Source organism: Phalacrocorax carbo, chromosome 2, assembly GCF_963921805.1.
Source record: "Phalacrocorax carbo chromosome 2, bPhaCar2.1, whole genome shotgun sequence".
Classification (NCBI taxonomy): Eukaryota; Metazoa; Chordata; class Aves; order Suliformes; family Phalacrocoracidae; genus Phalacrocorax; species Phalacrocorax carbo.
Window position 1 is genome coordinate 66,137,963 of NC_087514.1, and position 27,923 is coordinate 66,165,885.

Here is a 27,923-nt window from a genome sequence, read left to right on the forward strand (position 1 = left end):
CATGCACTATGAGAAAACATTAAATCAGTTCCCCCACACAGCTTTTCATATCCATTGGCGAACACCCACAACCAAGACTTTCTTCACATCCCCTGCCTCACAGCACACACAAGGATCCCCGCAGAAGCCCCATTTTCCCTCCTCAAAACCCCGTCGCCGCCTAGCCCCGGCGAGCGGCGGGGCGCTGGCAGAGGAGGGGGGACGGGAGCGGCCCCCCGGCGCCCTCAGGCTCAGCCCCGCCACGTCCCGCCCCGGGAGCTGGGACCCCCGCTTCCTTCCCGCGCGGGTTTCGCACCCACCCCCGCGGAGCCCCCCGAGCCCGGCCGGGTACCTGTTGCTGCTCCCCGCGGCTCACAGCCCGCCCCGGGACGCCGCTCGCCCCCCGCCGCCGCCGCCGCCGCCGCCGCCGCCCAGCGCTCGTCGGGCACCGCGGCGCCCCATCCCCGGCGGCCGCGCCCGCAGCCGGCCGGCAGGGAATAAAAAAAGGAATAATTTAAATTTGTAAAAAAAAAAGATAAAAATAAAAGGAGGAGGGAGGAGGAGAGGGGGCAGCCCGCCTCCGATGGCAGCGCACCGCCGCTCTGGCAGCGAGCGCGGCTGCTGCCGGCTTTTCCTTCAGGAGCTGCGGGAGGGAGGAGGAGGAGGAGGAGGAGGAGAAGGATAAGAAGGAGGAGGAGGCGGAGGAGGAGGCGCTGGCGCGCGGCGCTGCGCGGCCGCGGCCCGCCCCCGCAGGCAGTGCGGGACCCCCGAGGGGGGTGCGGGACGAAGCAGGACCCCCGCGGGCGATGCGGGACCCCGCGGCACCGCCCCCCCCCCCCCCCCCCCCCCCCCCCCATCTCGCCCCGGTGGGAAGCGCTGCCGGTGGCTCAGCACCTTTTTTGGGAGCGGCGGCGAGGAGGTGGGGGGTTCTTCCCTTTTCCATTCGATGCTTGTTGCCTCTCGGGGGGGTTTGGCCGAAGGATGGGACACCCGCAAAACGGCCCCTGATGCGTCCCCCGGGGAAGGGTGCGGGGAAGGGACCGCCGCCGCTCGCCTTCCCCGCGGCCAGCGGGCTGCGCGCTGCAGCCTCCGTTGCCTTCAGCAGCCTGTGCGAAAGCAGGCTCTAAATTTGGATGTCGGGAGGGCTGAAGACAGCAGTTAAAGACGACTATAAATGAAAGAACATTGCAATGAATGGAGCTTACATTGCTTCCTTTGGGCATCTCTCCTGGACTACCCTGGGCAATATAAAAAGGCAGGAAAGCTGTATTTTCCCAGGGGTTGTGGGGTATTTTATTCAAAGTCAGTCTTCCTTCCAAAATATATAGTCCTAGTTATTATAAATACATCTCTATAGAGGTAAGGACTCTGCATATATTTATTGCTGGCCTTAGGACATCTCCATTTCCCTTCTGCAGCTTTTTTTCATGCTGGACTTTACTTCAGCCATCACCCATGTCGTATTTTCTATGTGATTTGCTGTCCCTCTTCCAACATATAAAGCTTCTTCAACAAGCTCTCCCTCGTGCCTCTTAAACAACTGAAATTGCTTCTTTTTGGGTAGCAGAGGGAGCCCCTAGCAAGTCCATGGGTTTGGTAAATGGGCACAGTCTGGAAGGCGACTAGAGGAGACAATACTGATACTGTCCCTATGTGCCTGTGTCTTTCCCCGTTTGGGTCAGGATAGGAAGACTCGCCCTTTCAAATGCAAATGTTTTTCACTGAGCAGACAGACCTGTCACACATAGGATGGTACCGTATGGAGGAGTTTAGGAAATGACAACAAAGAATAAGAGTTGGGGTTTCACAGAACATTGTGCATGGGGGAAAAAAAAAAAAAAAAAACCACACCACCAAAAAACCCCAACCAAACACTCACTGAATAAAAAAATCCAAGCTGCCAATTCCAGCTGACCTATCATCTTAAGCAATTTTCAGCAGTAATAATGAACATGTGTTATTTATATTGTATGCTGAAAATAAACAGCACCCTGTAGCCTTAAGAAGCAGAAATGAGAGAAAGCGACTCCAGATTCAGTAAAAGCAGAAAAGGATGCTTTTCACACTGGCATGCAGACCTCTGGGGCCTAAGGGCTGTTTCCAAGGTTTCTGAGTTCAGATGGGCTCTACAGCAATCACAGCGGTGGCTTTTCCAAGGGCACCCACTTCTCCACTGGAAAAAGTGCAGGGGCCGCTGCTGACACAGTGCTAGTGCTGTAGCTGCAGGGCGAAATTTTTAGGGTGACCTTTCTGTGTTTCTGACTGAATCACCTATGCCCCCATTTCATGTGTTTAACATAGGATGTGAACTCTGAGGCCAAGGCGGAGAAGTTCCTTTCTGGAAAAAGCAGCTGCGCGCTTCAGGCTGTGGAATGCCAGGGGAAGAGGAGAGGGAATATTTGTGGCAATGCTGAAAGCTATAAATGTCTCATCATGCATACTTAATATGCTTTTGAGTCCATTTCAGCCTTTTAGGGGGTGGCAGCTCTTGCTGTGGAAGCCTGGTTAATTTGTTAAAGGTTTTCAGTGCCATATACTAATTGCAGCATCTTGCTTCAACCTTGAGCCTCCTACAGTAGTTCTTGGCAATTACTCTATGTGTAACCCATGTGACAAATTCCCTCTGGCCCTTTTGGTCTTATCTCGCAGAAGATTTTTTTGAACTTAAGGTTGCAGATGCAAATAGCTCATTCATTTGCAGCCTCCTCTTTCAAGGAAATACTCTCTATCCTATGCAAATGCATGTTCTAGGGATGTATGAGCTGCTTCTCTTGGTTTCTCAATATAGTTTTGCATAGCAAACGCAGAAAGCTAATTTCCTCCTCTCCATCACCCCCAACCCTACACGCATTCCCACTTCCCTGCTCCCAGTGCTGTAGGTTGCCCAAACGAGACCGAGTAGGTTTACAGATGCTCTAGATAAAATCTTTGTCCCACTTAGTCCTTCCGGACATATATTCATCCTGACACACATGCTTTTGAAAGGCTCGGGTCGGTCATTCCACTTGTGTCTTGTTTTGCTAATTCAGAGGAAAATGCCAGAGAGCTCTGCCTCCCTCTATAATTGGGCAGGAACCCAAGCTGCCATTGTCTTGTGGCTGTGATCATGCTACCGCTCCTATAAATTATTCACTGTATTGCAGTGTAATCTGCTATTATGTTAAAAATAGGTCAGCATGAATATCCCCAGTGAAATTTCTAAGTGACAACAGCTGATTCTAGCTTTGTCTCCAGAAAACAGTGACCTTTCCAAACCAGTAATTGTCAATTATGTTTCACTTCCACCTCCACACCAGCTCCAGTGCACCTTCACAAACACTAATTCCCAGCAATGCCATCCCCACATGATATTTGAGACTTAAGCCAGAGTTCCTAAATTACCTGCTGGGCTTTTCTGGAGCACTTTGCTTTCTATTAGCCTTTGCTCCCAGGCCAAAGAGTAAACCAGGATTATCAGAGAGGAGAGATTATAGTCTGAGAATACCTAAATGCCCTGCTCCTCCCAGGCACCCGGAAGGCTTCTCGCAAGGGCTGAGCAGGATTTTCTGGCTGATATGCATCAGTTACACATCGCTCTGGGGGGTGGATATAGTGAGAAGTACTTCACTTTTCCCATCACCCCACAGGCTCCAGCTCACTGAATCCCCTGAATCAGCATAGCAGGAGGATCCCCCTGGCTTTCTGGTCCATTGCAGGTGTGTCTAGAGAAACCTGGAAAGGGGGAGCAGGACCCAGTAGTCTGGACAGAGGTCTGGGGGGAACCATCTTTCCCCCATAAGACAGTTTGCAGGAGGACTCTGTGAGGACCCAGGTGAAAATGTGGGATACTGCTGCGATTTCCCTGATTACTGTGGAGATGTATATCTGTTATGCAGATACAAAGGCGTAGCCCAGTCCTGGGTGATTTCATTCACCTGAAAGTGAGGACTGGTGGTAGGTGGCAATGCTCAACAGACCATACAGATAGCAATTTGCATGGAGGTCCCTCATTAGCATGTTTGGATCAGTGAGAGGCCAAAGGAGGAGGGGGATGGGCGGGCAGACCAACAGCTTTGGATATCTGAGGTAGATCAGGCATGCCCTAGCCTTTAAGGAAGACAATTTGTATATAGGCTTCTTCTGTTCTAACTCCTCTTTGCTGTGTTTCTGTGGATCTCCCTTGCTCAGAAGGGGGTGCCTGGAAGCACACAGCATCTTCATATCACTCACGGATGCCCCACAAGATGTCTCCTGCAGGTATCACACCCAGGCAAGCCTTGTGTGGGAACAGAGGTAGCAAACCTGAGTGCTCTTACCTGTGGACCTTAGTCCAAAAAAAGAAGTGAATGATTTGGTTTGAGAATGGGGAGCATGGCAGCTACCAGAACAATCACTTGGAAAGGCTTTCAGGGAAGAGATAAAGGACAAAAGCCTGACCCCTGCCATGAGCAATCTGGGAAAGACATGAGCTTTAATTTGGTGACCGTATGCAAGTTCACCATTACTCTTCCCAGATAAACATATTAAAGTGTTGCCACAACTTTCTTACTCTCTACACTACACCCTGCCCATGCTGCTCTTTGGGCTGACTCCATTCCAATATTTACTCCTTCTCTGTCAGCTGAGCCTGCCCAGTACATCTGGCTTGCGTTCATCATCATCCTGTAACACTTCTTGCTCTCCTTTTAAAAGAGTTTCATACCGACTTGTTTTTCACTGCTGACATCCTCTAACCACTGTGCAACCATTTCCCCGCTTTTACTTCCCATCACTGGGTTGCTGCTCCACCCTCCAGTTCCTCATTTCTCTTGATGTTGCTTTTGCAAAGCTTTCCACCTGCAGTTCTTGGGGCACTTTGTGGGAAAAAGTTGCTCGAGCTGATCTTCTGCAGTGATTCAAGAACAGATTCCGTCTTCTGGGATCTCTGGCCAGATGCTCAGCACAGCTGGATCTTTGGGAATGACCGAAGTATAATGCAATGGTTGTGCCCTGTGGCACAGTGGTCAGAATACACTTGGGATACCAAGGAACAGCTGTGGGTGTGCAGGGAGAGGGGTAGGGATAGAAAGGGGAGCTGCCTTTAGCTTTTAATATACCACAAGAAGTAACGCTTTCCATAGGTAATCCTTCTTTTAGCCATTTTTTATCCCACCTTGCTGCATTTGTGGTGATGTGAGATAGCTGCCTTCAGGGCAAGAACACTTCCCACCACCAGCCTGTGCACCTGGCAGCATTTAGAGATAGAAACTGAACTTCAGGAGGTGCAGGCACAAGCATACACCCTGCCTGCCTTCACATATATAACTTGGGGAGCAGGACAAAGGAGCCAGCAATTACTTTTTTTCCCCCAGAACTGTCCCCATTTCAAAATCAGCCCTGGTGCCTCTTCTGGGCAGGTTTTGGGTGGCAATGTTCATGGAGGGTTGGATGGAGCAGCGCATTCCAGTTTCTCAGACTGCTTAGCAACCAGGGCCGGCTGAGACGCTCTTAAGTGCACACCAAGTGTGTGGATGGTATGTCTAGTACTGCAGCTCTAGCCTTATTTTTTCCCCTCTCTTGTTTTTGAAAAGCATTCCTTGCTTTCTGATTAAGGTGCATGAAAAACTACTGGAAAATTATTTTTGCTTTCCTGGACAGCTGGAAGTCTGCTACGCAATGGGATGATCAAAGCTATGGTAGTGATCAGAGATCTGAAGTGACAGGTATGGTGCTGTCAGCCTGCTTTTTGGGAGCGTGGCTGTCAGACAACCTCTTCCATGCTGTTAGTGATGGGCTGGCTTGAAGTTCTTTGGCTGGACAGCCTCAAAAACCTCTCTCCCACCTTGGCCGGAAAGTGCGGACAGCGGGATCCAGTGCTTCCCACGGTTCTGCAGGACATGAGATACCTGCTTGGGGCGGCATTTCCCAGTACAAATGATATGTATAAGATCAAGGCAGCTCTGTTAGACCATATCCAGGAAAGGATTTGGCTTTGTAGACAGAAAGTTGATCTGATACCAGCTTTCTCACTGGGATCCTCTTGAATCTTTAAGTAATCTTCTGACTCTGTCCTGTTTCTTGGCTCTCAGGTGCCCAGATCTGGCTCCCTGCTGCAAACTTCATCTTCCACCATGACGGCGGGCAGAGCTCTCCACTGTGTCTGTGGGTCTCTTAGAGATTGATGCCGTCTCTACCCATGTAACCAGGCAGTAATACCTGCTGCTGAAACTTGCTGGCTACATCAGGACTGCTGGTAGATTGTGGACCCAGCCCATGTTCACCTCTAGACTCAACCCATGTTCACCTCTAGACTCACCCATGTTCACCTCTAGACTCCCCTTGCAGCCTTACCTGCACTTGGAGCCAAATCTGGGGCAAGCTCTGAAGCACAGAGGATGAGAAAGCTTTCTTTGTACATGCCCAAGCATACTTTGGTTAGCAGTCCCAGCATGGCTGGGCCAGGCCCATTCTTGTCCACCCCATGCTATGAAGGAGGCAATTGGCCCGGGAGGACCAAGGAACACGAAGGGTAGTTATTACATGGGGTGAGACATGTTAGCAGCCACCAAAGCTATCCTAGGTCCATGATTGAAAAAGCAGGTCGGGAGCACCCAGGGCTTTGGCCTGCCTTGCTGTGCCCTCCAGCAGCAGTGTAGAGACAGCCTCTGCCTTCCTTCTGCTCAACATGTCCCACAGGTCACAACAAGAAGGGGAGGAGCTGCAGGGATGAAGAGCATGGTCTGGGAAAAATGATGGTCAGGTAGGAGAAGGATGCAAAGGCTGGGGTGGAGGGAAAGGAGCAAATAATGCTGGACAAATTTCAAAATCAAGTGCTGTGTACAAACCCTGCAGTGCTGCACACCTGTATTCCTGCGTGTTCCTAGTGTGGTGGTTTCATAGCAGAAACCCAGGACAAATCCTCTGGGACAAAGGCTCCAAGCACTTTCCATCCTCAGTTATGCTAGTATAAAACCAGAGTTCCCTGACATCATTTCCAGAGGGACAGCAGCATGGGTGACCCAGCCGGGTCCTCGGTGCGGCCAGCGACCCGAGCTGACCGCGCTCCTCTTTCTTTCTCCTGGACCACGGTTCTGCACAGAGGATTGCAGCTTTGAGAGATGATTTTCATTCCCTTCCTGCCTCCAAGATACCGCCACAGCCCTCTTTTCCTCATCAGCACATATTTCTGTGGCTTAAATGTAGCAAATATAAAACAAGTGCAGCGCACACAAAATGCCATTCGGGGGAGCGCAGTGAACACGCTGCCTCTGTATCGTAATGAGCCCCAAGTGCATCTGCCAAATATCTGGACTGAGATTTCAAAGGAGAGGAGGGGTCCATAGCACAGAGAAACTCGCAACCAAACCCTCAGGCCAGTACCCCTATGCATCTTTTGGGCGGATACAAGTTGCTTGCTGGTCAGCCTGCCTTTCACCTGGAGGTGTTTAACAACTCACAACAGTCATTTCCTCTAGGAAAGATGAAGTGCAGCTTTTCATGCCACATCACTGGGGCTGTGAGTGGATTTGAATTAAAAAATCACAAATGATATGTAATGTAAAGCAAAGAAATACTGTTTCTTTAGAGGCGTGGCTTGGCTTTGTGGCTGGGGTTACATGACACCAGTTAAACCACGCCAGTTTCTGAACATCTGACCCTGGGTACTATTTTCAGCGCAGTGATTTTTGAAGTGATTAATGACAACAGCTTGGCACTAATCAGTGGCTGGTGTTGCTGATTAAGCTAACTCTTCCTTGGCTCACAACCGGCATCAGGAATAGAAAGGGCAGGAAGCTCCCCAGAGTGACGGGGAGAGGCAGAGCAGATCAGGACCTCCTGAGCTGCCTGCTTTTCCATGGGAAAATTAAAAAAAAACACTATCGTCATCCAACTCTAGAGCTGAACTCAGCAGTGCTGGAGGGCTCATCTCCTCGGGTGGCTTCGTTTCACTTTCAGGATGTTTTTACATGGACACTTTTCAACATTCCCACCCTTCTCAATAAAAACAGGGCTTAACTTGTTAAATGAATGCTAGTATTGCTAGTGTGACACTCCTTGCATGTGTTTGTAGGAGGATCTCGGAGACGCTATCTAGTTTCAAATCTATCTACATCTAGAAAATCGCTCCTTTCTCCAAAAGGAAATCTGTTAGTTCAGTGTGAAGGCTGCATATTATGACCCAATCTATCAGTCCTGATGTAACCTAAACTCCCCAAATCATTCGATTTACAAATCAGATGGATTATCCAGATGCCACCCCATAACTCAAGGAATCCCTGGAGGAAGCGGGCTATGCTCTCTCTGCTCCTCACGTCACCACCATTAAGAAACCTCAGTGACCTCTGGTCAGCGGGTAATATTTGAGGCAGAAAAAGATCTCACTTGCTCAGTGCTACCTGTGTTAGCTCCATGACATTACCTGGGCCCTGTCCTGTCTTTTTCTTTTTCCTTCTTGAGTGAGCGAACCCAGCAAGCGAGACTCCAAAACTTACAGGGAGCTCTCTGTTGGCAAACTGCACTTCTACAGAGTCACAACCACTCTGCTAAAATGGACACGATGCCTTAGAGGTCGCATCCACATTCACAGCAGAGCTTTTCCACTGCCCCAAGCTACCACCAAGTGAGAAGGGTACCAACGAAGTTCCATTTCTGCTGTGGACCCTGAATGCTGGCCAGCATCTTTAGCCACCGGCATCTTAATCACAAGCTTCAGAAAGCCGTAGGGCAAAGATGTAAGATTTTATAAGCTCATCTCCAAAAGGCTCCTGCAGGAGTCCTTGAAAACGTCTATGGTAATGACTATATATTCACAGAACTTATTGCCATCCTGTCGAGTCCCTCAGAGAGGCTGTCCCTCTCTTTTCTGCCATAGGTAGCTCTGACACCCCTCTAGGGAAGTTCTTGGGTTGCCGCTTGGCCACCACCATTCCCAAACGATAGGCGTGCTCATTAGGGGAGCCTGGGGAGCTTCTCACTCCGGTATTGCATGGCATGAAGAGAAGATCACTTGCACAAAAGCTCGCACTGTGGGCAACTTCCCCTTGGGCAGGGCATGGGGCTGGCAGGAAGCCAGGGCTGGCCCTGAGAGGAGCCTGGCATGATGAAAGTGGAGGTGTTGCAAGCCTTTTTGTGCGATGCTACACATGCCTCAGACAGTTTTGTCTGAGTTTTTGGGGCGGTTTTGGGTTGTGCTGCCCTGTGCCAGGGCAGCCATTTCACCTGGGTCAGGGAGAGGATTGTGGGGTTGAGTATTTGTGGGGCTGGGGTATTTTCAGTGTCTTTTCTTCTGTATGGGATGGATTGTTATTAATTATAGGCAGGCTTATGGGATATCGTGATATGGGCAGTAAAGGCCAGGCATTGTCCTGGCACCGTCTGGCGACTGATGCTGCAGGAGCAACCTGGGCGCTGAGCTCCTCCCACTGTGGTGCTGCAGGGCAGCACCAAGTGTAGGCAGTTTTCCTGGCAGTTAATGGGCAAAAGTAAAAGTACCATTGGGCACTGGGGGAACCTAATCCTGGACTTGTGTAGACAGTACCCTAGCTGCTGAGTCCCGTTTAGAGGCAAAGTACAAGCAGAACATCACTTTAATGGTAAGAGGTTGATGCAGGGCTTCCTATGTGGGACCCGTTATCACAAAAATGAGGCTACCTGGCTCCTGCAGTGGACCTGCCTCCTGCCGCCCTGCCTGGGGACCAGCCACCCCTATGGACGTGCATGCTGCCATACGGGCACCAACCACACTTGTGCCCACTGCTGCCAGGCTAGCAGAAGGGGACTTCCGTGGTCAGGGAAAGAGCCAGGCTCTTACAGCAGGTAATTAAAGAAATTAATTAAAGGAATTAAAGAAAGGATCCCCATTTCCATGCTCTGAACTGGCACCTGGAAGGGCTCCTTGTTGCCATCCCCTGCCCTCCCTCCTTCTCACCCACACATACTCACTATAAGGGGAACTTAAGGAAGCCAGCTTGAGGATCTAGGACGCTAACCATCTGAGAAGGTTGGAATAGAGGTGATTTGAACTGCTCCGATTTGGGTGCAGCCAGATGTGTTTATCTCCGGCCATTTTTTCAGGCAGGGGCTGGGTTGACTTTCCCCCAAATCCCACTTTATTTTCTCCCTCCCTCTCTCTCTTTCTGTGGCTTCCTTTCTTTCCACCTCATTTTTGTCTTTCCACCTCAATTTTGTCTTTCCACCTCAATTTTGTCTTTCCATCTTTTACCAACTCTTTAAACTCCAGGCATCATTTACAAGGTCTGGGTCTCTGAACTTTCCAATTCCTAGACTACTTGCAATTAAACCAGAGTAAGCCAACACCAGCCCCTGTAAGTCATGCAGTGTTAAGCCTATTATGCTCAGGATTTACATAGCAGTTTTGCTTCACCTGTTATCCAGTTGCCAAAGACACAAGAATACCAGTGGCTCTTCACAGCATAAATGTTTTCCTGCACCCTCCCCACCCGATCTTTTTTGGGTGTGCAAATGCACACACACCCCCTCTCAGGAGAATGTCTGTTGGTTGAGCTGTGAATTTCAGCAGCAAGGAAGGGTTGCTTAGGTGGCAGACACAGTGGGACCCCTCTTCAAACCGTTTCCCCGCTTTTGAGTGCCAGATCAAGACTTAAAAGTTCTGTGGGGCCTGACATTAACCCTTACCCCTCAAGCGATGGTGCGATGTAGGAGAAATCCTACCATGGAGAAATCATCCTACCATTGACTTCTTAGTGCCTCTGTGACATTGACAAGTGCTTGACTACTCTCCTCTCTCTCTTTAATTCATGTTCTCAGGCTGTTTTCACTCCTCCCCTTTTAACTTTGCACTTCCTGACCCGGTCATTTTGTGACTGTCACACCCTTGATACACCAACCACAAGGCTTTGGTTTTAGCATCCAGGCAGGCGGAAGCACATTTCAGAGGCATCTGAGCCGTGCCTCGAATTGTTAAAGGGGTGAAGTTGTTTATTCCACCAGCTTATGCTAGCCAAGCCACATTTATTTTGTGACTTTAATGATAGAACTGGATGACAAAAAGCTCGTGTTTCATGGAGCTTTGTAAAGACACTGTCTAAAAACAGGAGGGGGAAAAAGGGTGCAAAGGAAGGCAGTCTTGTTTCAACCTTTGGTGAGATACTTGTTTTGAAAGCCTAGAAGGTGGCCCGAGCACACCTAATCAGTGGTTTCTTTCTGGCTTGTACGTACCTTCCTCTTTTCTCTGACGGCTGGTTAAATACCACTTGTTTATCTGACCTGTTTTTTCCCCTTGCTGTTGTTATTATTAGTGATCTAGAAATATTGTCGACAAATACGAACCAAATATGTTGCCTTCAAGACACGGAAAAGGAAAAACCAAAAAGATCAAAGATCTTTAATGAAAATAGGGAGACAACAAAGCAGAAAGTGTCTCTCATTTCAAACTTCTTTTCTGAATTTCAGACCTCATAGACTCAAGCATTTCTGCTTCAACTGTGGAGTGCAATGCCCTGTTAAAAATAGCCCTCCAGCTGCCCAGGACAGCTGGAAGTACTGGGGGGGCTGGAGCACTGTGGGTGGGTCGATGTGGGGGCGCCTGGGTTGGGGTTCGGTGCCTCACACTGCCTCCTCTGACCACAAAAAGCTCTCTCACCCGTCTGCATAACTCTGTATCTGCCCATGGACCACAACCAAAAAGAAGCAGCTGCGAGAAGCAGGTGAGCGAAGCATTTAGCGTAAACAGGAATAAGCAAAAATGTTCTATAAGAGCACACCCTCTTTTCCACACTGTTCTTGTCCAGCATGCTAAGTGGGTCTGCCCACGTTCTTGGAGAAAGGTGCTTCAATCTGAGTTTATAGGTCAAACATCTCTTACTACAATCTATCTATCTGGTTGAAGCAGACACTGTTGCCTTGGTGATGAAGTGATGAGACTTCACTTACTCTGGGCTGCAGTGAGTGTGGCACATGCATTCTCTGTCGCTGGGAACACAAGATAAGCTGAAAGGACAGGTAGGGCTAGTGGAACCTGTAAATGTTTTCAGAACAATGATCCATAGTCTCCCAGCAGTCAAGGAGAAGGAGCCCCCATGCTTAATACATTGCAAGGCTACTCATCTGTACTACAGCCTTTGCAGATATTAGGCACTTGTACGCTGGAAAAAGTAGACATGTCAAACTCTGTGATTAAAACACAGGTAAACGGTATCTCTGTATATCTCTGAGGTACACATCCGCTGGAATACCATACTGACGCCCTTAGAAGACATAATTTGCTTAAAGTTGCATCAGCTCGATGCACTCTGTGGGGAGGGAGCATACATGAACTGGCTCTCACCAAAGCAGGGCTGGCGGTGGTGGGTGAACGGCTGGCTAGCTACAGCATGGAAAGAAGCCTGGTTCTGGAAGTGGGTCATGGACAAGTTGTGACATTGGTCTCTCCATGTAACTTCTAGACAAGTCATTGCAGCTGTATGTCCAAGGAAAGCATAGTGTCTTGTACTGCTTTAGGGGAAGAGGAAGGTTGCTTAACCTGAGCTGTTGCTGAATAAAGAGCATGTCTCAACTTTAAATTAACATCCAAGACATTATCCTCATTTTTCCCTAACATTAGCAGCAATGTTACAATACACCAGGCGGTACCCATAACCATGAGCAGCAGCTACCTTTCATTTCAGCTAAGCCTCAAAGCTGATCCCAAACCCCAGAGCTAAAACTCTTCTCTCTCTTAAAAAGGGCAGGCAGGCTTTACAAGGATGTAAAGGCATCTGGTACGTTTTTGACACGCACGTTAAAAGTTCGATGCGGTTACTGTTCTGCTGGGAGCCTTGATGGGTGGCAGTGCTGGAGCATGTCTGTGTGCCCTAGCAGCATGTCAGTCCTGGGCAAGGAGAGGGCCCTGGGACTCTGACAACATGCAGTGCACCATCTAAAGTGGGGCTCTGGTCTACTGAACTGGAGCACGCACTTACCTACTGAATACTATGAAAATGACTGCTTTGCTCTTTTTCCCCATACTTTGGAAACACGGATGGGATTTTGTGTTGGACCTGAGGCAGGTCATGGTTACCACGGGCACAACCAGAGGGCACATACTGGAGATGGGAGGCGGAGATGGGAGGAGAGGTTGGCGTGGAGCGACTTTATGAAAATATCTGCAATATATAACAGCCTAATTTCTATTTCTCCTGTGCGATCTCAGTTTGGATATGTTGATCACTGCTAACAAAATGCCTGGACCCATATGCTTGACGTGTTTGCTGGGTGTTCGCAAACTATGTGCATAGATGTGCCTGCATTGATCTAGGAGCTCCTGCTGTGCCAATCCCACGGCTCCCATCCGAGGCTGTGCTGTGGCAGTGGCATCATGCCTCTGTGTGAGTGCTCAGCTCTCCTCCCAGGGGAAACCAGGGTCTGCCAAGAGAGCTGACTCGTGCCCAGATCTCCCTCCCTCCCTGGGCCTGGGAGCTATAGGAGCCTTCTTGGCTCCTCAGCTTAGACAGACCCAAAGAAACATGCCTGTTTGGCTGCAGTGCTGAGGGGAAGCCTTGTGCTAGTGGAAGTGATTTCTTTTTAATGAAATACAACTTCAGAATCTCAGGCACTTAGAGTCGCTAAAAATTAAAAAGCGTTTTCCCCAAAGTAGGTGTTTTGACCGTATGTAGGACTAACTGAAGTCACTTGCCTTGAATTAACACAGTCAGTAAGGCCATAAAAGAAACGAAACATATCACTGCCTGTACTTTCAAGAGGCTAAAATAGTTCCTTCTCTAAACTTTTGCATACTACAGCTGTGCACTGGTAAACGATGGCGGTGTTGCAGAGGAGGGGGAGTTGTGCTTCACTGAACCTAAGCACAGTAATTCGCCAAGTCTCTGCAGATCCTTTGAAGGAGATAGCACAAGACTGTTATTAGAAAACAAGAAAATTAGCTAACTGATTTTCTATGAGGATGATAATTTTCAAGCTTTGAATACCTATTGCAAGGGTCAGCCTGATTTTTTATGAAGATGTATATAGTATACTTTGTCACACCCAGCTCTGTGACTTGGAATGTCAGTGTATGGTAAGGAAAAACATTGCTATCGGAGCACAAGTACACGAAAATGGTGGAATCATCAATGATGCTACAGAAAATACAGAAGTTTTCAATGAATGGTTTTTTTGGCATGTGGGAAATTATCAGTGCCAGATTATGGTCTATATCAGTGGGAAAATATTTTTCCCCTTTATATTTCCCAAAGGAAATTTTTACACTGTAGCTTTGAAAAGAGCAGTCCAAGGAGCTCTTTGCTGAGTTTTTAAAAAACACTTGAAACACCAGAGGATTTCCAGAGAGCTATGAGTTAACGTGTCACTAACAGTGCAATAGCCTGTCAGTGGTCCTGGCCTCTTTATGGAATAGCTAATTTAGGAGTCATATAAGCAAAATTAAAGGAGATGGAATACAATCAGTGGCACTCATTAGGGTTTTATAGAAAATAATTGTGTTGCTAGTGTAATTGAACTTTTGTAAGAAATAAGACTTGGGACTGCATGAGATCTTGACTAAGAAACTTGAAATGGAGTAGGTCCATTCGGGACATGCTGAATGAGTCCAAACCAAGTCCAAATGAGAGACGTAACCCAGCTGAGGAATCATCAGGGATGCCAGTTTCTAGCAAGGACCTGCACAGATGGGTTCCACCCCTACAGAATTTAACTCTTTTTATGTCAGTGACCTGAAAGGGAACTTTAAATAGTGATGGACTGAATATGCAGATGGCACAAAGTCTGGGGGACTGGTAAATCACTCTGAGAACAGGCTACTTGAGAAAGCAAGCTGATATATCTGGTTTTAGTATGGGCATAGCTGGGAGCAAAGGAGATGATAGGCCATAATTATGGGATAGAGTTGACCCTGCTCTGAGAAATTTTGTTGCTGAAAGACTTGAGCATTATAAAGGAAAATATGATGAAGAGGAGACCCTTGTGTAATGCTGGGACCCAAAAAGAGTTGAGAAGTCCTTGTATATATTAGCTCATCCTTGAACTGATCCATATATATACACGTATGTATGTATGTTTGTATGTATGTATTTATAAAGTATGAGTGAACAGATCATATAACTTCTGGATTTGTTCCTGATGTAACAGTTTCGGAGCGGTGGGCTCCATGCTGGTGTCCCCATCTCCAAGGGGATGGACCCAAGAAGAACCATGAAAATTCTTAGAAGGATAAAACTTGCATTTTATAAAGAAACAGTGATATAAAGATAACAGCCTGCTTGGCAAAGGGCAAGAGTGGTCTGAATACAGTCTGTGGACAGTTATATGAGACATATATTTTTATATATATATAAAAGCAATAGTGAGTTCTTTGCTCTCCTGGACAAGAGGGCAACAACCTCCAGAAAAGCTAGACAAATCAACACTAGAAGAAGTAAAATCTAGCCATCTTTAATTGTGATAGTAGCTAACCATCGGGACAAGATAAAAAGGTGGAGGGGAGGTCTGCCACCACCGCTTTCCAAATCAAACCGGATGTGGAAAACAAACCAAAAAAAGCCCACACCCTAAGAGCTGTGGTCTGTGCTGCACTGGGAGTCAGAGCTCTGCACCTGACAAATGCCTCCATCTGGCCTGAAAAGCTGCAACTATGTTTTGGGTGGCACCTAGGTCTCTGCAGTGTGAGCTGGGTGGGGGCTGCCCTGTGACCGAAACAGGCACTGCTCCTCCCCGATCGGATCCCACCCAGCCCTGGCGAGTGCGCTGGGTTGTCCAGGGTCAACAGTGCTCCAGAAATAGCAGCCAAAAAGTTAATGTTTGCCGGCTAACCTGCTCAAGAGAGAGGAGAGGGAGCTCAAGGGGAAGGCTAGTACTGTGCCTATGTTGTCTGGGCTTTCCAGCTGGCAGGTCTGGGAGCCAACAGACCCTCTGGCCAAGAGAGCAGCTGGGGTAGATTTGTTCCTGGTTACACACAGATGAATTGAAGAGGCTGTCACTGGCTCATAGGCTCATAGGATAACTCAGGTGGGAAGGGACCTCAGGAAGTCATCTAGTCCAACCTCCTGCTCCAAGCAGGGTCATGGAGAGGATTTTAAAATTGTCCTGCCTTTGAAAAGCCAGCCTTCTGTAGCTGTTGCTGGATCAGCCCTGCCAGAAACAACTTAGCTGAGAGGCTGGAAAGGATTTCTTAAGCACTGTATCTTTCCCTTCAGATAATGCAATATAAACGTCAAATAACCTGCACACATTCCTCTCCTTCCCTCCTACGTTTCTGATTAAGAACATAGACTAGAGGTTTCAGAAACAGCAAGGAAGCCTAAATCCCACTGGCTCTGCAAAGCACTCAGAAATGTCCATATCCAGTGAGTTATCCTGAGAAGCAGCATCCACTTGTGTGAGGGCAGGATGCAAGGAGTGCAAGAGGGTACTTTCAGTGCCAGGTGGTTTGACCAGTGGCATCAGGTCTTCCCTGGACTATCAGGATTTTTTCCTGAATGCAAATGCTCTGACCTCTCCTTTCTGCAAATCTACTGCCCTTCTGAGCCCGGACTGGGACATAGGATGAGGAGGGGAGGCATATATATGTGAGAAATGTATCTGAATACAGACAGTACATTACTGAAGCTGCTTTCTCTGCTGTGTTGTTGCCTTTCACTAAGGCTCAGATAACTTGATCTGGCGCTATTCGCTGCTAAGTTTTCCATACCAACCGCAGCTGAGCTTTGTTTAAATGAGGTTTGCTGAAGCTGTACTGAAAGTGAGTTTAAAGGTTCACAGTCTTTGGAGCAGATCCAGGCAGCTCTTTGTGCCTTCAACTCCCTTGGAAACCGAGGAGGGTTGGGGGCCGGGAGAAGATTTGCATGAGCAAGTTGTCCCCCTGGTCCCTGCTCGAGTGCAAAGGGGAGCAGTGAGCAACGGCAGAAATTAGACACCGTGGGCCAGATTCTTCCTCCTCCTCTGGGTCGTCTCATCTGCCTCTGCTATTTTGACCGGGTAACGCTCAGTACACGCATAAACAGAGGCACAGGATGCAAGCAGTGAGGAATCAAGCTCTGGCAGAAAGTTTTAGGGATAAGAAGCTATGGCACTGGCTCTGTGCCCTGGATTGTTGCAGAGAGGAGGAGGCTAATTTTGTTCAGATAATTTAAGTAGCAAGTCGCCTGTAGCCCCTGTAAAGAGCCCCTACTACTTTAGCAACAACTGCACCTGCGGTGTTGAATGCCCAATGCGCTACTTTGCATAGCTCAGCCGCTGTAGAAAGCACACTTGGTGTACCCCCAGCTTTCTTCTTCTGCAGTAACCTCCTTGCTGAGGAAGCAAGCTGCTGAACTAGTGTGGAAGTTATTTTTATTGTATCTGGGGTGCTTTTGTTCTCTATTCTCTTACAAGAAAAAGAAAGTCTGATCACCCTGTGACCTTGCAGCCCATACGCAACTTCAGATTACCCGAGAAATACCACCCAAGCTAGAAACCGGTCTCTAGTCTGAGTAGGAGAAGGATTAGCTTAATAAAAGATGACTTTACCGTCCCCAAAGGCATCATCTTCTTCTCCGAGTGCAGTCGGATCTTCTTGGGTGTGCTGCATTGTGGCGAGGACGCAGCTCGGGGACCAGCCAGAGCTGAGTGCTTGAACTGGCTCCTACACTAGAGCTTGACTATTTCCTTTCACCAGTTTCCTAAACATTTTGGTAGTAACAGCTTCCGCATCTGCACTTACGAAAATAGTCTCATTCATGTGAACACCGCTTCTTGTTTTTACGGACAGCCTTTAAGATGAGTTTTGAGGCGGGCTGTCCTTACCGCTGAGAGAGAAGTTGATTTTGAGAGCAGAGGCACGCTGGGTGGTCTCAAAATGCCCTGTCAGCCTGGGGTGTAGGGGTTTTGCATATGAATATGGATCCTTTCTGGTGGCAGAGGTAGAGTGAGGGAACAACTCGCCCTGCTTGGTCTGCAGAGCAGCTCGCTTTCGCTTCTGGGACAGTTTGACCAGAGTAAACCCCCTGGGCTCTCTCAGTGCCATGTTTGCACAAGATGTTATTTTTTATTTAGCATGGCAGCAGTGACCGCACATTCTCACCCATGCTGGGGTGACCCATGACAATGGACATGTGGACAAGCTGAAAAGCCACAGGTGACACCAGGGCAGATGCACTAGCAGGGACATGATTCTTGCACTTAGGCTTTCCTGAATCACCATCTTTGGTACATTACCAAACCAAAGTACCTTCCTGATGATCAGGCAGACAATATAAGAACATCAAAGTAAAACTTGTTTTCTGTCAATAATAGGCATATTATTTTAATATCCCTCTCAATACTAATTCTGCATCACACCGGTCGCTTCAGTGAGTGCATTTTCTAAATCTGATAAAGCAAGTTGAGTCCCTCCTGACTGGTCTCTTAGTTTATGAGAGGACCATGCCTACAGACTAACTTACTCTAGACTTGCACAAAATACATTCGGGCTTCAGGTAATGTCTGAGCCTTGCATAGTCCTGCTGACTTCATTGGACCACTCAGGTGACAGTCATGTGCACATACAGGTGTGGGGCCTAACAGCAGTGGTCCCTCACATCTCTGTTATCAGAAGGTAGTGTGTAATGACAGTAAATCTGTACCGAGTTTTGATTATTCAGCCTAGTAATTGCATGTGTTGCCACACCCTTGAAAGCGAGACTCCCAGCACAGCAGTGGTGTTTGCTACAGTTTCCAGTAGATGAGTCACAAGCAGATGTAATCTCTAATCATCTCTAATTATTATGGCTTTTTTTTATAAAGATCTACCAGTGGGTTTCTGCAGGGCTGAAAATGGAGACAGCTGGTCTCCTAGGCAGCGCACAACTTGAACTAGTCCAGATAGACAAGGCAAGACAGAAGATGGGACAGGTTCATTTGGAGCACCTGAGCTAACCCCAGCCCAGGCCTTAGAGCCATGTTCATTAGCTCCTGTGGCAAACCCTGCGGCAGCACTTTGGTCATTGTAGTAAGATGAAAATCCCCTTCCCAGCTCAAGCACAGCCTTCCTCTGGGGGCAAAGGAGGTAAGGTGCCTCCCGGTCCCTGGAAAGTGCCATTGCATCCCACAGAGCTCATGCATCTCCCTTGCTGTCACGTTGGGCGTCTCGGCTGCCGCAACCTGGGGGCTGCTGCCTTGCTGGGGCTGGGAAGCTGTGTTTTCCTAGGTGGATGTGGCCAACGCCAAGAGCCTCCTAGGACTTGCTTTTGGTAGGGCGGTGTGGCTTGACTGCCTGGTTGCTTCTCTGCTGCAGCAGCAAGACTCCCTGAGGAACTCTGTTCCTAGGAGGTGACTCTCTTGCTTTGCTTTGTTTTAGAATTACACTTGCTTAAGTCCCCACAGAGTAAAGGTGACAGTTTGGCCCAACAGGTAAGAGAGAGGACTTGTTTCTGGCCCCGCTGGGCAGGCTTGGTGAAGTCACTTCACCTTTCTAGACTTGCCCCCTCACCCTTTTTCCTGCCCTGCTTATTTGAAGTGATTTCTTCAGGCAAGGACCACCTCTGACTAGGTGGTAGCTGCACCCTATTGCGCTCAACAGAAGGGTTCGTCTGCCTCAGTAAGGCCCTCCTGCCATGGTAGTGAATGGACAAAGAGAGCGCTAAAAAGAAAGTAACACCATTACAGGGTGATGAGGGGAAACAGAGCAGAAGAAAGGATCAATAAGAAAAAGGAGAGAGGTGTAAGAAGAGGAATAACAAGACGGAGACGTAAAAGCTGCAGAGGAAAAGCATCGATCTGGAGGGAGGGGATGCTGACACAGAGGGACAGCACCTCTCTGGGAACTGCCTCCTAAATCACACCCAGGGTCAGAGATGGAAACCGCTGAGCTTGCAGAGCCTTTTGGGGCCAACATGTGAGAAGACTGCCGGGGGTGAGGGAAAGGAGAAATGCTGAAAGAAAGGCAGTCACAGGGAGTCTCTTGCGTGAAAACTTCCTGGCAAGAATGGCTCCTGGCAATGGGCAGCTGTATCGTTTCCTTGAAACAGCAGGAGGTGGATGGGAGAAATTTTGAGCCCCTTGTAGAGTCAATGGATGCTGCAGAGCATGTCAGTCTCTGAGGACCGATGTGGGTCAGAAGAGGCTTTGCTGTTCCTGCTGAGGAGTTTTTTTGGGCTTGATTCGAATAAGTAGTAAGATTAGCAATACTACACATACGGAGGCAAAAGACTCAAAATACATAGCCAGTCTAGCAGGAAGAAACCTGGAGAAAGTACCCTGCAACAGCAATGCTAACTTTCCTGTGTTGCCCTGCAATAGAAGCTCATTTGCAAATCCAGCATGGGCAGTTTTAGCCATTTATCGCTTCCTTCAGAAACACGAAGAGGTAAGCCATGCTGCCCTGGATATTGCGGCAGCTCCCTTTTGTGCTGCATTTCCCTGGGACTTAAAGTTATTTCCTTACCCACTGTTTTCAGTCAGCCTCTCCGGATGCATGTTACCTTCACAGCCCTTTTTTCTTTTATTTTTGGGAATTAAAAGGCATCAAAAGCTGTCCTCTCTCCCGAAAACAACTGTCACCAGAATGAACACACCAGCCGGGGTGGTGATGAATGGTAATGACTCAGCCTCCATTGCAGATGCACAAAGAGGAGTCGCTTTGATTCGTTCCCGTTTGCCACATCGTCCCTTGACGGCAGCCTCACCTACATTGCCCGCAGCATGAGACGTTCCTCCAGAAACCTGTCCCTCAGGGGAGCACCCTGCTCTTTCCCTCGAGACGGGGTAAGTTAACACGGACAAAAACATCCCACCTCACATGGATGCCTAGGCCCCCCTTCTGCCTGCCCCATCTTTGCATTTGGGGCAGCATAATTTTGCCCTGCCAGTTTGCGTGCCTGTGTCTTTGCTGTTTACTGATCTCAACCACCTAGCCTAGTGAAGTGGTTTCCCCCCTGCTTTATTTTGTAGCATTTCAGCCTTCTTTTTGCCCCCTGTACCCACAAGAAGTATTTTTACCTCATCCTTGTTGAGCTGTTCCAAAACACAGTAACTTTTCTTTCCACCTGTTGGCTCATAAAACCCCACTCCACACCAAAAAAAAAATAAATCAATTTTGTAGTCACTGCAAAGCTCTCACATGCATGTTTTTCATGTAACCACATTTGATGCTGCTCTCAGAAAAAGCCACCACCCATCCTCTAAGAACCTGTCAACAAAAAGTGGGGGAGACTGAGAAAATGTCAAAAACAAGGGCGGGTCAAGCAAGATGAGGAACAGCTCCTTTAAATCACCCCAATCTTTCTTCTTCCCCTGCAACTTACTTCATTAGAATTTTTGGCCAAGGAGAAAAATCAAGTGTTCTGATGTTTTCTTTTCAGTCACAGGACTAAAAGCCAAGACATGCTTTATGAAAAAGAAGGGTAAAAAATTGTGCCATTTAGCAGGGCTGGATGGAGTTGTTTTAGTTCACCCCTACCTTAAATTACCAACACCTCCACAAGGAGCAGGAGAGATGAGCTGACCGTTTTCTGCCCTGCTATGCTGGTGCAGAAGGGAGGTGTCTTAAACAGCTTCTGTCCTATTCACCTCCTGCACCAGCACAAGGAGGATTCCCAAGAGACAGCAAGTTGTGCATGAGAGGGTTAGTTAGTGCCCTACTTTGTTCTGGGGCTATTTAGGGACTGAAGATTGTGTTTAGGGGGATAACCTACATGGAAACAAGGAGGAAAAGATATAAAAGAAGGGCAGATGACCCTAAGGTGGAGACACATGAAGGAGGATGTAGGAAAAGATGGTTGACACCGGTTACTAGTCAGTTTGGGAAAGAGAGCGTTCACATGGATTTGGAGTACTTTTAAAAGTTTTGCTCTGGATATTGCTGTAGTTTCAGTTCTCCTAGTAAACATCCTCCTCAGAAACCTGAAGAATGGAATTACAATAACTTGTCTGGCTGTTAACTCATTCGCAAGTTTCAGGGACTCCAGGGACTTAGATTATGTTTATACAGTCTGTGTCAGTGACTGACTGAGCTTAATGTAATTCTTTGTTTGCCAAACTCTTAAACTTTTTACACTTTTTTACCCAAAAAATAGGCTTGTAGGGATATTCAGTTCCAGAGAAAACTTGGGAGAAATTCTCCCTCTGACTGTCTGGGAGGAGAGTCAGCAGGCCAGACAAGTAGAAGACATGACTCACTCCACACAGCTTCACAGACATTAGGAGCCCTGTGCACAATTCTTTGTGAGGCTATACAACACACACTGCATATTTTGGAGACCTGAAAAAAGGGCAGGCTCCAGGAACCGTTCACCCAGAGAGGACAGTGGTTCCTGAGGAACCCCGGATTGTGTTAGACGGTGGAGATGAGCTGGGTGTATGAGCTGCCCTCTGGGAAAATTGAACTCTGTGCCAGGGAGGTTATGGTGCCAGTTTGGGATGTAGCCCAATGTACTTGAGCTGTGCAAAAGCCATGGTGGCTGGAGCACTGCAAACTGGCTCCCCCAGCCCAGCTGGTGCCTGAGTCCATCTTAAACACCTTGGTTTGGGGGCATGGGAAGAGGTTTGCGTGTGGCCTTGCAGTCGATGCCCCAGCAGACACACACATTGCAGGTGAGCAGGAACCACAGCACATCTCTTGTTGGTGCCGTACCCTCTCCCTCCACATTCCCTGCCATGTTATGTGCTCTGAACCCATCACATGCCCTGGAGGTGAGTTACATGTGTGTCCATTCAGGTGTGTCACTGCAATCCGCAACACCTAGCATATCCACCAGGCCCATCAGAGGTGACTTTGGCTTTTTTCTTCTGCTCTCTTATGCCATTCTTCATTCTGGTATCACTTGGCCAATGAAAGTAAATCATTACCTTCTCATAGCAAAATACTATTCCAGTTCAAAGAGAGGAAGCAAATCAGCCTAGATTCAATCCCTACAGAATGCATATAATCTGGAAAATTGTGCTCAGTAAGTAGTTCCCAACGGTTCATTATCAAAAGAGTTGGACTCGATGATCCTTATGTGTCCCTTCCAACTTGAGATACACTGTGATTCTATGATATGTGATTTTTGCAGGGATTAACCTTGAATCTGGTATTATTCAATATGTCCTTTAATTTCCTAGATAGATATGATCACACTCATTACTTTGCAGATATCAGGCTGCCCAGGAGTGTACTTACACTGGAGGACAGAATCAAAATTCAAGCTAATATTGACAATCTGGAGAAGTGGTCTGGAAAAAATTAAATGCAGAGAGAGAGCTGTGAAGTACTATGCTTAAGCAAGAATAATCAACCTCATAAATGCAGGCTGTGGCATGGCTGCTTAAGTAGCACTTTTTTCAGAAAAGAGGCTTGAGGCAGCCAAATGTGAGTCAGCCATAACACCTGAAAACAGCAGGCAACATGCCATCAGGTGTGACCAAAAGCAAAGACACAAGGTAATTCTCTCACTGTGGTGGAGGTTAGCAAGGCCTCTGTCAAGGCAGGATGCAGCTTTCAGTCATCTCAGTTCAATGAAGATAGTCACTGTTTGGTGACAGTCCTGAGAGAGTGACAAGACTGCTCAGAGGGCTAGAAAACAGGAAATCAAGGAAAAGATAGGAGGAACAGGAACCACTTTGTTTGAGGAAGATAAGATCAAGGCAGGAGATAAATGCAGTCCTCAAGCCCTCTTCTCCACCTCTGTGGTGCACAGGGAGTCATGGACTTAGGCTGCGGGATGAAGGAAGTAAATTAAGAAGCAAATTAAATAGCAAACTAGCAGAAACTAGGAAGAAGCAAGTTAGGAAAAAAACTTTCTAACAGTCAAGACAGGGAAGCAGCAAAAGTGAATCCTTGGGTGAGTCAGTGCTGAGTGAATCAGAGTGCTGCTTTAACTTACAAAGCATGCATAGAGCTTTTGAAGAACAAAGTAGACAAGTAGCTATCAGGAGTAGTATAAGAGTAGATGATTCTGCCTCAGGGAAGGGCAGTGGGAGTAGGGGATCTCCTGAGGTTAGACTCATTGCTATTTTGCTGGAGCAGCTATTGAGTAATGCTGGAATTCTACTTGTTGGATTTATTTCTTGGTGACACTTAGCTGAGTGCTAAGTTGTCCCACTGCTTGAGGGGTTCAGCACATTCCAGCAGCTCTTGGCTGGGATGGGAATATCTTTGCTCTTTCAACCAATTTAAGTATCCCTACCATCTCTGTAAATCTTCACATCTGGTTGCTTTTGCCTTCATTCTTTCTTCGTAGTTATTTTCACACCTATTCCTCTGTGATCCAGTGAGGTCACTGTCATCAGTGAAGAATAGACGGTGGAATTTTCATCCTTTGATGATTAAATCCCATGGGTTTCTCTCAAAAGTATTTCAGACTGTTTGCATAAATTGTTAAAGAGAAGCAGTCTGCGTACCATAATAACACACAAACTAGCTGATGCTATCCCAGCATAATCAACAAATAGACTCAATCCTGCTAAGCATCGAAACCTTATGTCTTACTAAGGGTCACGCTTCAATTACATAATCTTTTTACCAACTTGAACAAATCCTAAAATTGACAAAAGAGGTCTATACCATCTTCTAATACCTATGCCAAAGCCACAAGACTTTCCCAATTTTCTCTACCATAGAATTTGTTAATCAAACATTTTTTTTCCCCAGTAGTAATTTTTGTGGGTATTGGAGGAAATACAGGGAATAAACTCATCTCATTGTTCAGCTGTATGTCTTCCATCCCAGGCAAAGTATATTGCAAGTTTATTCACAGCAATTTTTCAGTGATATTTCCTTAAAGATACAAGTTCTTTTTCTTTCCCTCTAGGTAGACTATTAAAAATGGAGTCATTTATTAGAAATGGAGCCTGGGTCATTTATTTTAGACTCCCAGGTCACACTGTCAAACAAATGTTCCCTGTAGATGAATGCCTCTGCTTCACATTAAATTAATTGTGTTTGTAGACTATTCAGTTTTGGGGGCTTTACTGGTCTTCATTGTGTACACCGTTTCCAGTTTCTCCAGCTGCTGGAAGTAGTTCAGGAACTGGTCTTCTCCCCTAGTCTTCTCTGCTTCTTCCAGCTCCAACCAGTACACCGTTTGGTCTGCCACTGTGAGATGGTTCTTGACAGTACCCGCCCCAGGCATTTTGCAAGACAATGTGGGTTTTTTTCTCTGCCAAGGGAATTTTTGAAGACATTCTCCCATATTCCTGCAAACTGTGGGTAAGACAGACAGCTTCAGTTGTGAGATGGCTCAGACCCTGCCTGGGGCAGCTGCAAAAGAAGCATACGTGCATTTCTCTAAGACAGCCTGACTTAGCCATTTCCATCACCAGGACACTGTCAAGCCTCAGCATTTTTCCCTCACCCACAATGCATTCTTTTAATCATTCCCTAAAATGCTATAAATTACTGTTTAACGTGATTTTGCAGTTCTCTTGCGGAACACTACTTAGCAGGGCCTGGTAGACATAAGGAATTGCTGCTGCAAATAATGTTCCAGGCAGAAGTATGAAATTCAGACCATGCCTCTGCTTCCAAACCACGTTACAGAGAGGGTTCTAATGCCACAGGTCCTCTCTGGCAGCGTTTCCTCTGCCAGGCTCTATATTTGCAAGAGCTGGAACAGCCCTAAACCTTGAACGTCCTCTACATTGTAGGAAGGCATAATTTCAGTCTAGCTCACTCAGGTAACTGCAAACCACAGGCTGGGGATGCCAGGGAGGTAGTCTTGTTTCTATCCCAAACTGGTTTCTGTAAAACCTTTGCTGATACTGGTCCTGACTTAGGTGCTCTCTCCCAGGCCATGTGTCCTCACACCTGGTACTAAGGTCCCAGGGGGTCTGAGCATTTAAGCCCAAGCTTATTGGCAATAGCAACACTCAAGCTTTTGAACCTTCGCCAGCTGCTTTTTCTGACCCATGCACTACAGGTGACCATGGTACAGTTAGTTGTGGGGTTGTATTAAAACCAGAGCATCTTGGTTATAGAAAAATAAACAAACGGTTCTGAAGGAGGGAAAGACTCTCTTATATTGCCTGTTTTGCATGTCATAGCAGAAGAGAACTTTTTTTGTTAAGGATGTGGTGCTGAGTTGGGCCTATTCTCTTCTGGCTTTCAGGCAGTGTTTCGAGAACTTTTTCTGAAACATGTCCCCGCTTTGTATTTGCAACCTCTTGGTACATCGATGCCACTCTGGGATCGAGTTCTCCAAATAATTGCGACAGCAGGATTTACTTCTGCTTTTGCTGAAGCCCTAGAATAAAAGCATAGCTGAGAACGGAACTTGCGGTAAAGGAAATCTCACTGCAAGGGATCCCCACCCTGCTTGCCTTCCTCCTTGAGCAAGCGATACAGGGCATGCGCGGGGGCTGGATGTGCACAGGGCTGGTAATAGCCCTCCTGGAGGGATTGCTTCATTTTTATTCCTATCAAGTAGAAAAGATAACTTATAGATTTTCTCTTTTTAGCACAGTGTCTCACCTTTTGCAATCTGTTGAAATGATTAGCAGCTCAGAAGCAGTGTAATGACCACAGCAGAATGATTTGGCATTTGTATTTTTGGTTGCTTTTAACTGAAGAGTAACACTTCTCCCTTCCCTGCAAAGCACAGAAGGTCAAAAGAAAGGACGTGGATTTGGGGCCCATCAAAAGAGAGAAGTGAAGAGCTACAATAATATCTTCCACGAAGAAATTCTGGCAGCTGGGTGGACAAGCAATGATAATATTTGTAGACCATCTTAGAAGGAGGAAATCCCTGCAAACATTTACATGCATCTGCAATTCTTTACCCCACAAAGGTATAGTAGTTTAAGACAGGAAGTGAAGAAACCCCTCACCTTCAAATGATGGATCAGCGTGTATGTAAACTGGCTGCTGTTGACCATGGTATCCTGAAAAAATTTCACTCATGAAGTACCTAAAGCCTTCCACTGACTGCACATGGCAAGGATTTTGGTTCCCTCCTGCTGCATTGCTGTACTAATACTTAGCTGGCTCAGGAAAAGATCACCACCCACTGCATCAGTGTTTCTTCAGCAGCCTTGATTTTGTTAATCAGCCTGTCTTTCATCCTAGCCTTGTTTGCTGAGAGAGCTACTTCAGAGAGAGCCTAACGATACAGAAAAATAAAAATAGCAACAAGAGTTTCAGCAAAATGTGACACTCTACGCTATTACTTTTTTCCTGTTTGCATCTCCTGAATTTTCTTTCTCTAGCAAGCTTAACTCTTGTGTAGAGACCACCCCACACACACACACAATTTGAGGCTAGTGAGAGGCTTTCCTAAACAGCAGTGGAACATGGAGTTAGCTTCTCAAAGCAAATAAAAAATGGCTCAGTCTGAAGTACAAGTGTTAAAGAGTTTTAGTATTTTTCTGAACAGGCAGTTCAGAAATAATATTCATGGCTGATAGAAAATAACATGGGCTGGTGAAAAGGAAAACCAGAAACAAACCAGCGTATCCCACGGGCAGACTCTGCTCTAGTATGGAATGGTGCTGTGGTTGTTCGAACAGCCTCGGTACAGGCTTTGCTATTGCAGAAGAGACAAGAAATTGGTGATAGCAAAGCAGCAGCCTACAGTGAGTGGCAAAGCAGCTATTGTGGTAGACACACCGGCATGCCCTACTTCATGCTTTCTGCACAGACAGTGCTACAGTCTGTGAAAAAGCTTGGGGGGGTGGGGGAGAGGCTATATTTTATCTCAAACTGACTTCATGCTGCCCACCCAGTTTTGGAGACAGGCAGAATGATGCTACCTCCCAGGGAGGGTGGCTGGGTCTGAGGAGCCCAGGCACGGGCTGGCTCAGTGGGCAGCAGCGGGCACTGCCCAGCACACAGCAGCTCACCTTTGCCACCACTGCAGTGTGAGGCAGAGCCTCTCCATGCCTCCCACTGGATGCCTGTCCCCTGCCACGGCACCCTGCCCTCTCGCTGGACCCCGAGCTCGTGGGGGATGGGGGCGGTACCCCTCCTCCCTGCTCCTCTGCAGGGGCTGGCCAGGATGGGGATAAAATACAAAGTCAAAAGAAAAAAGGTTTTATGGGTTTTTTTTTCATCATGCATCTTAGCAACAGCACCTACACAAAGA

The 27,923-nt window shown here is 47.4% G+C and overlaps 1 protein-coding gene across 4 annotated transcripts in view; it reads right to left on the reverse strand.

Moving 5' to 3' along the window:
* The window catches only part of RIPOR2 (RHO family interacting cell polarization regulator 2), a 70,211-nt gene extending 52,661 nt beyond the window's left edge, over positions 1–17,550 (reverse strand). For all 4 annotated transcript variants that reach the window (XM_064443138.1, XM_064443137.1, XM_064443141.1 and 1 more), the window contains exon 1: positions 17,419–17,550. In XM_064443138.1, the coding sequence (XP_064299208.1) occupies positions 17,419–17,479 (61 nt within the window). In that variant the 5' untranslated portion in view covers positions 17,480–17,550. The remainder of the gene's footprint in view (positions 1–17,418) is intronic.
* Between the last annotated feature and the right edge of the window lie 10,373 nt (positions 17,551–27,923).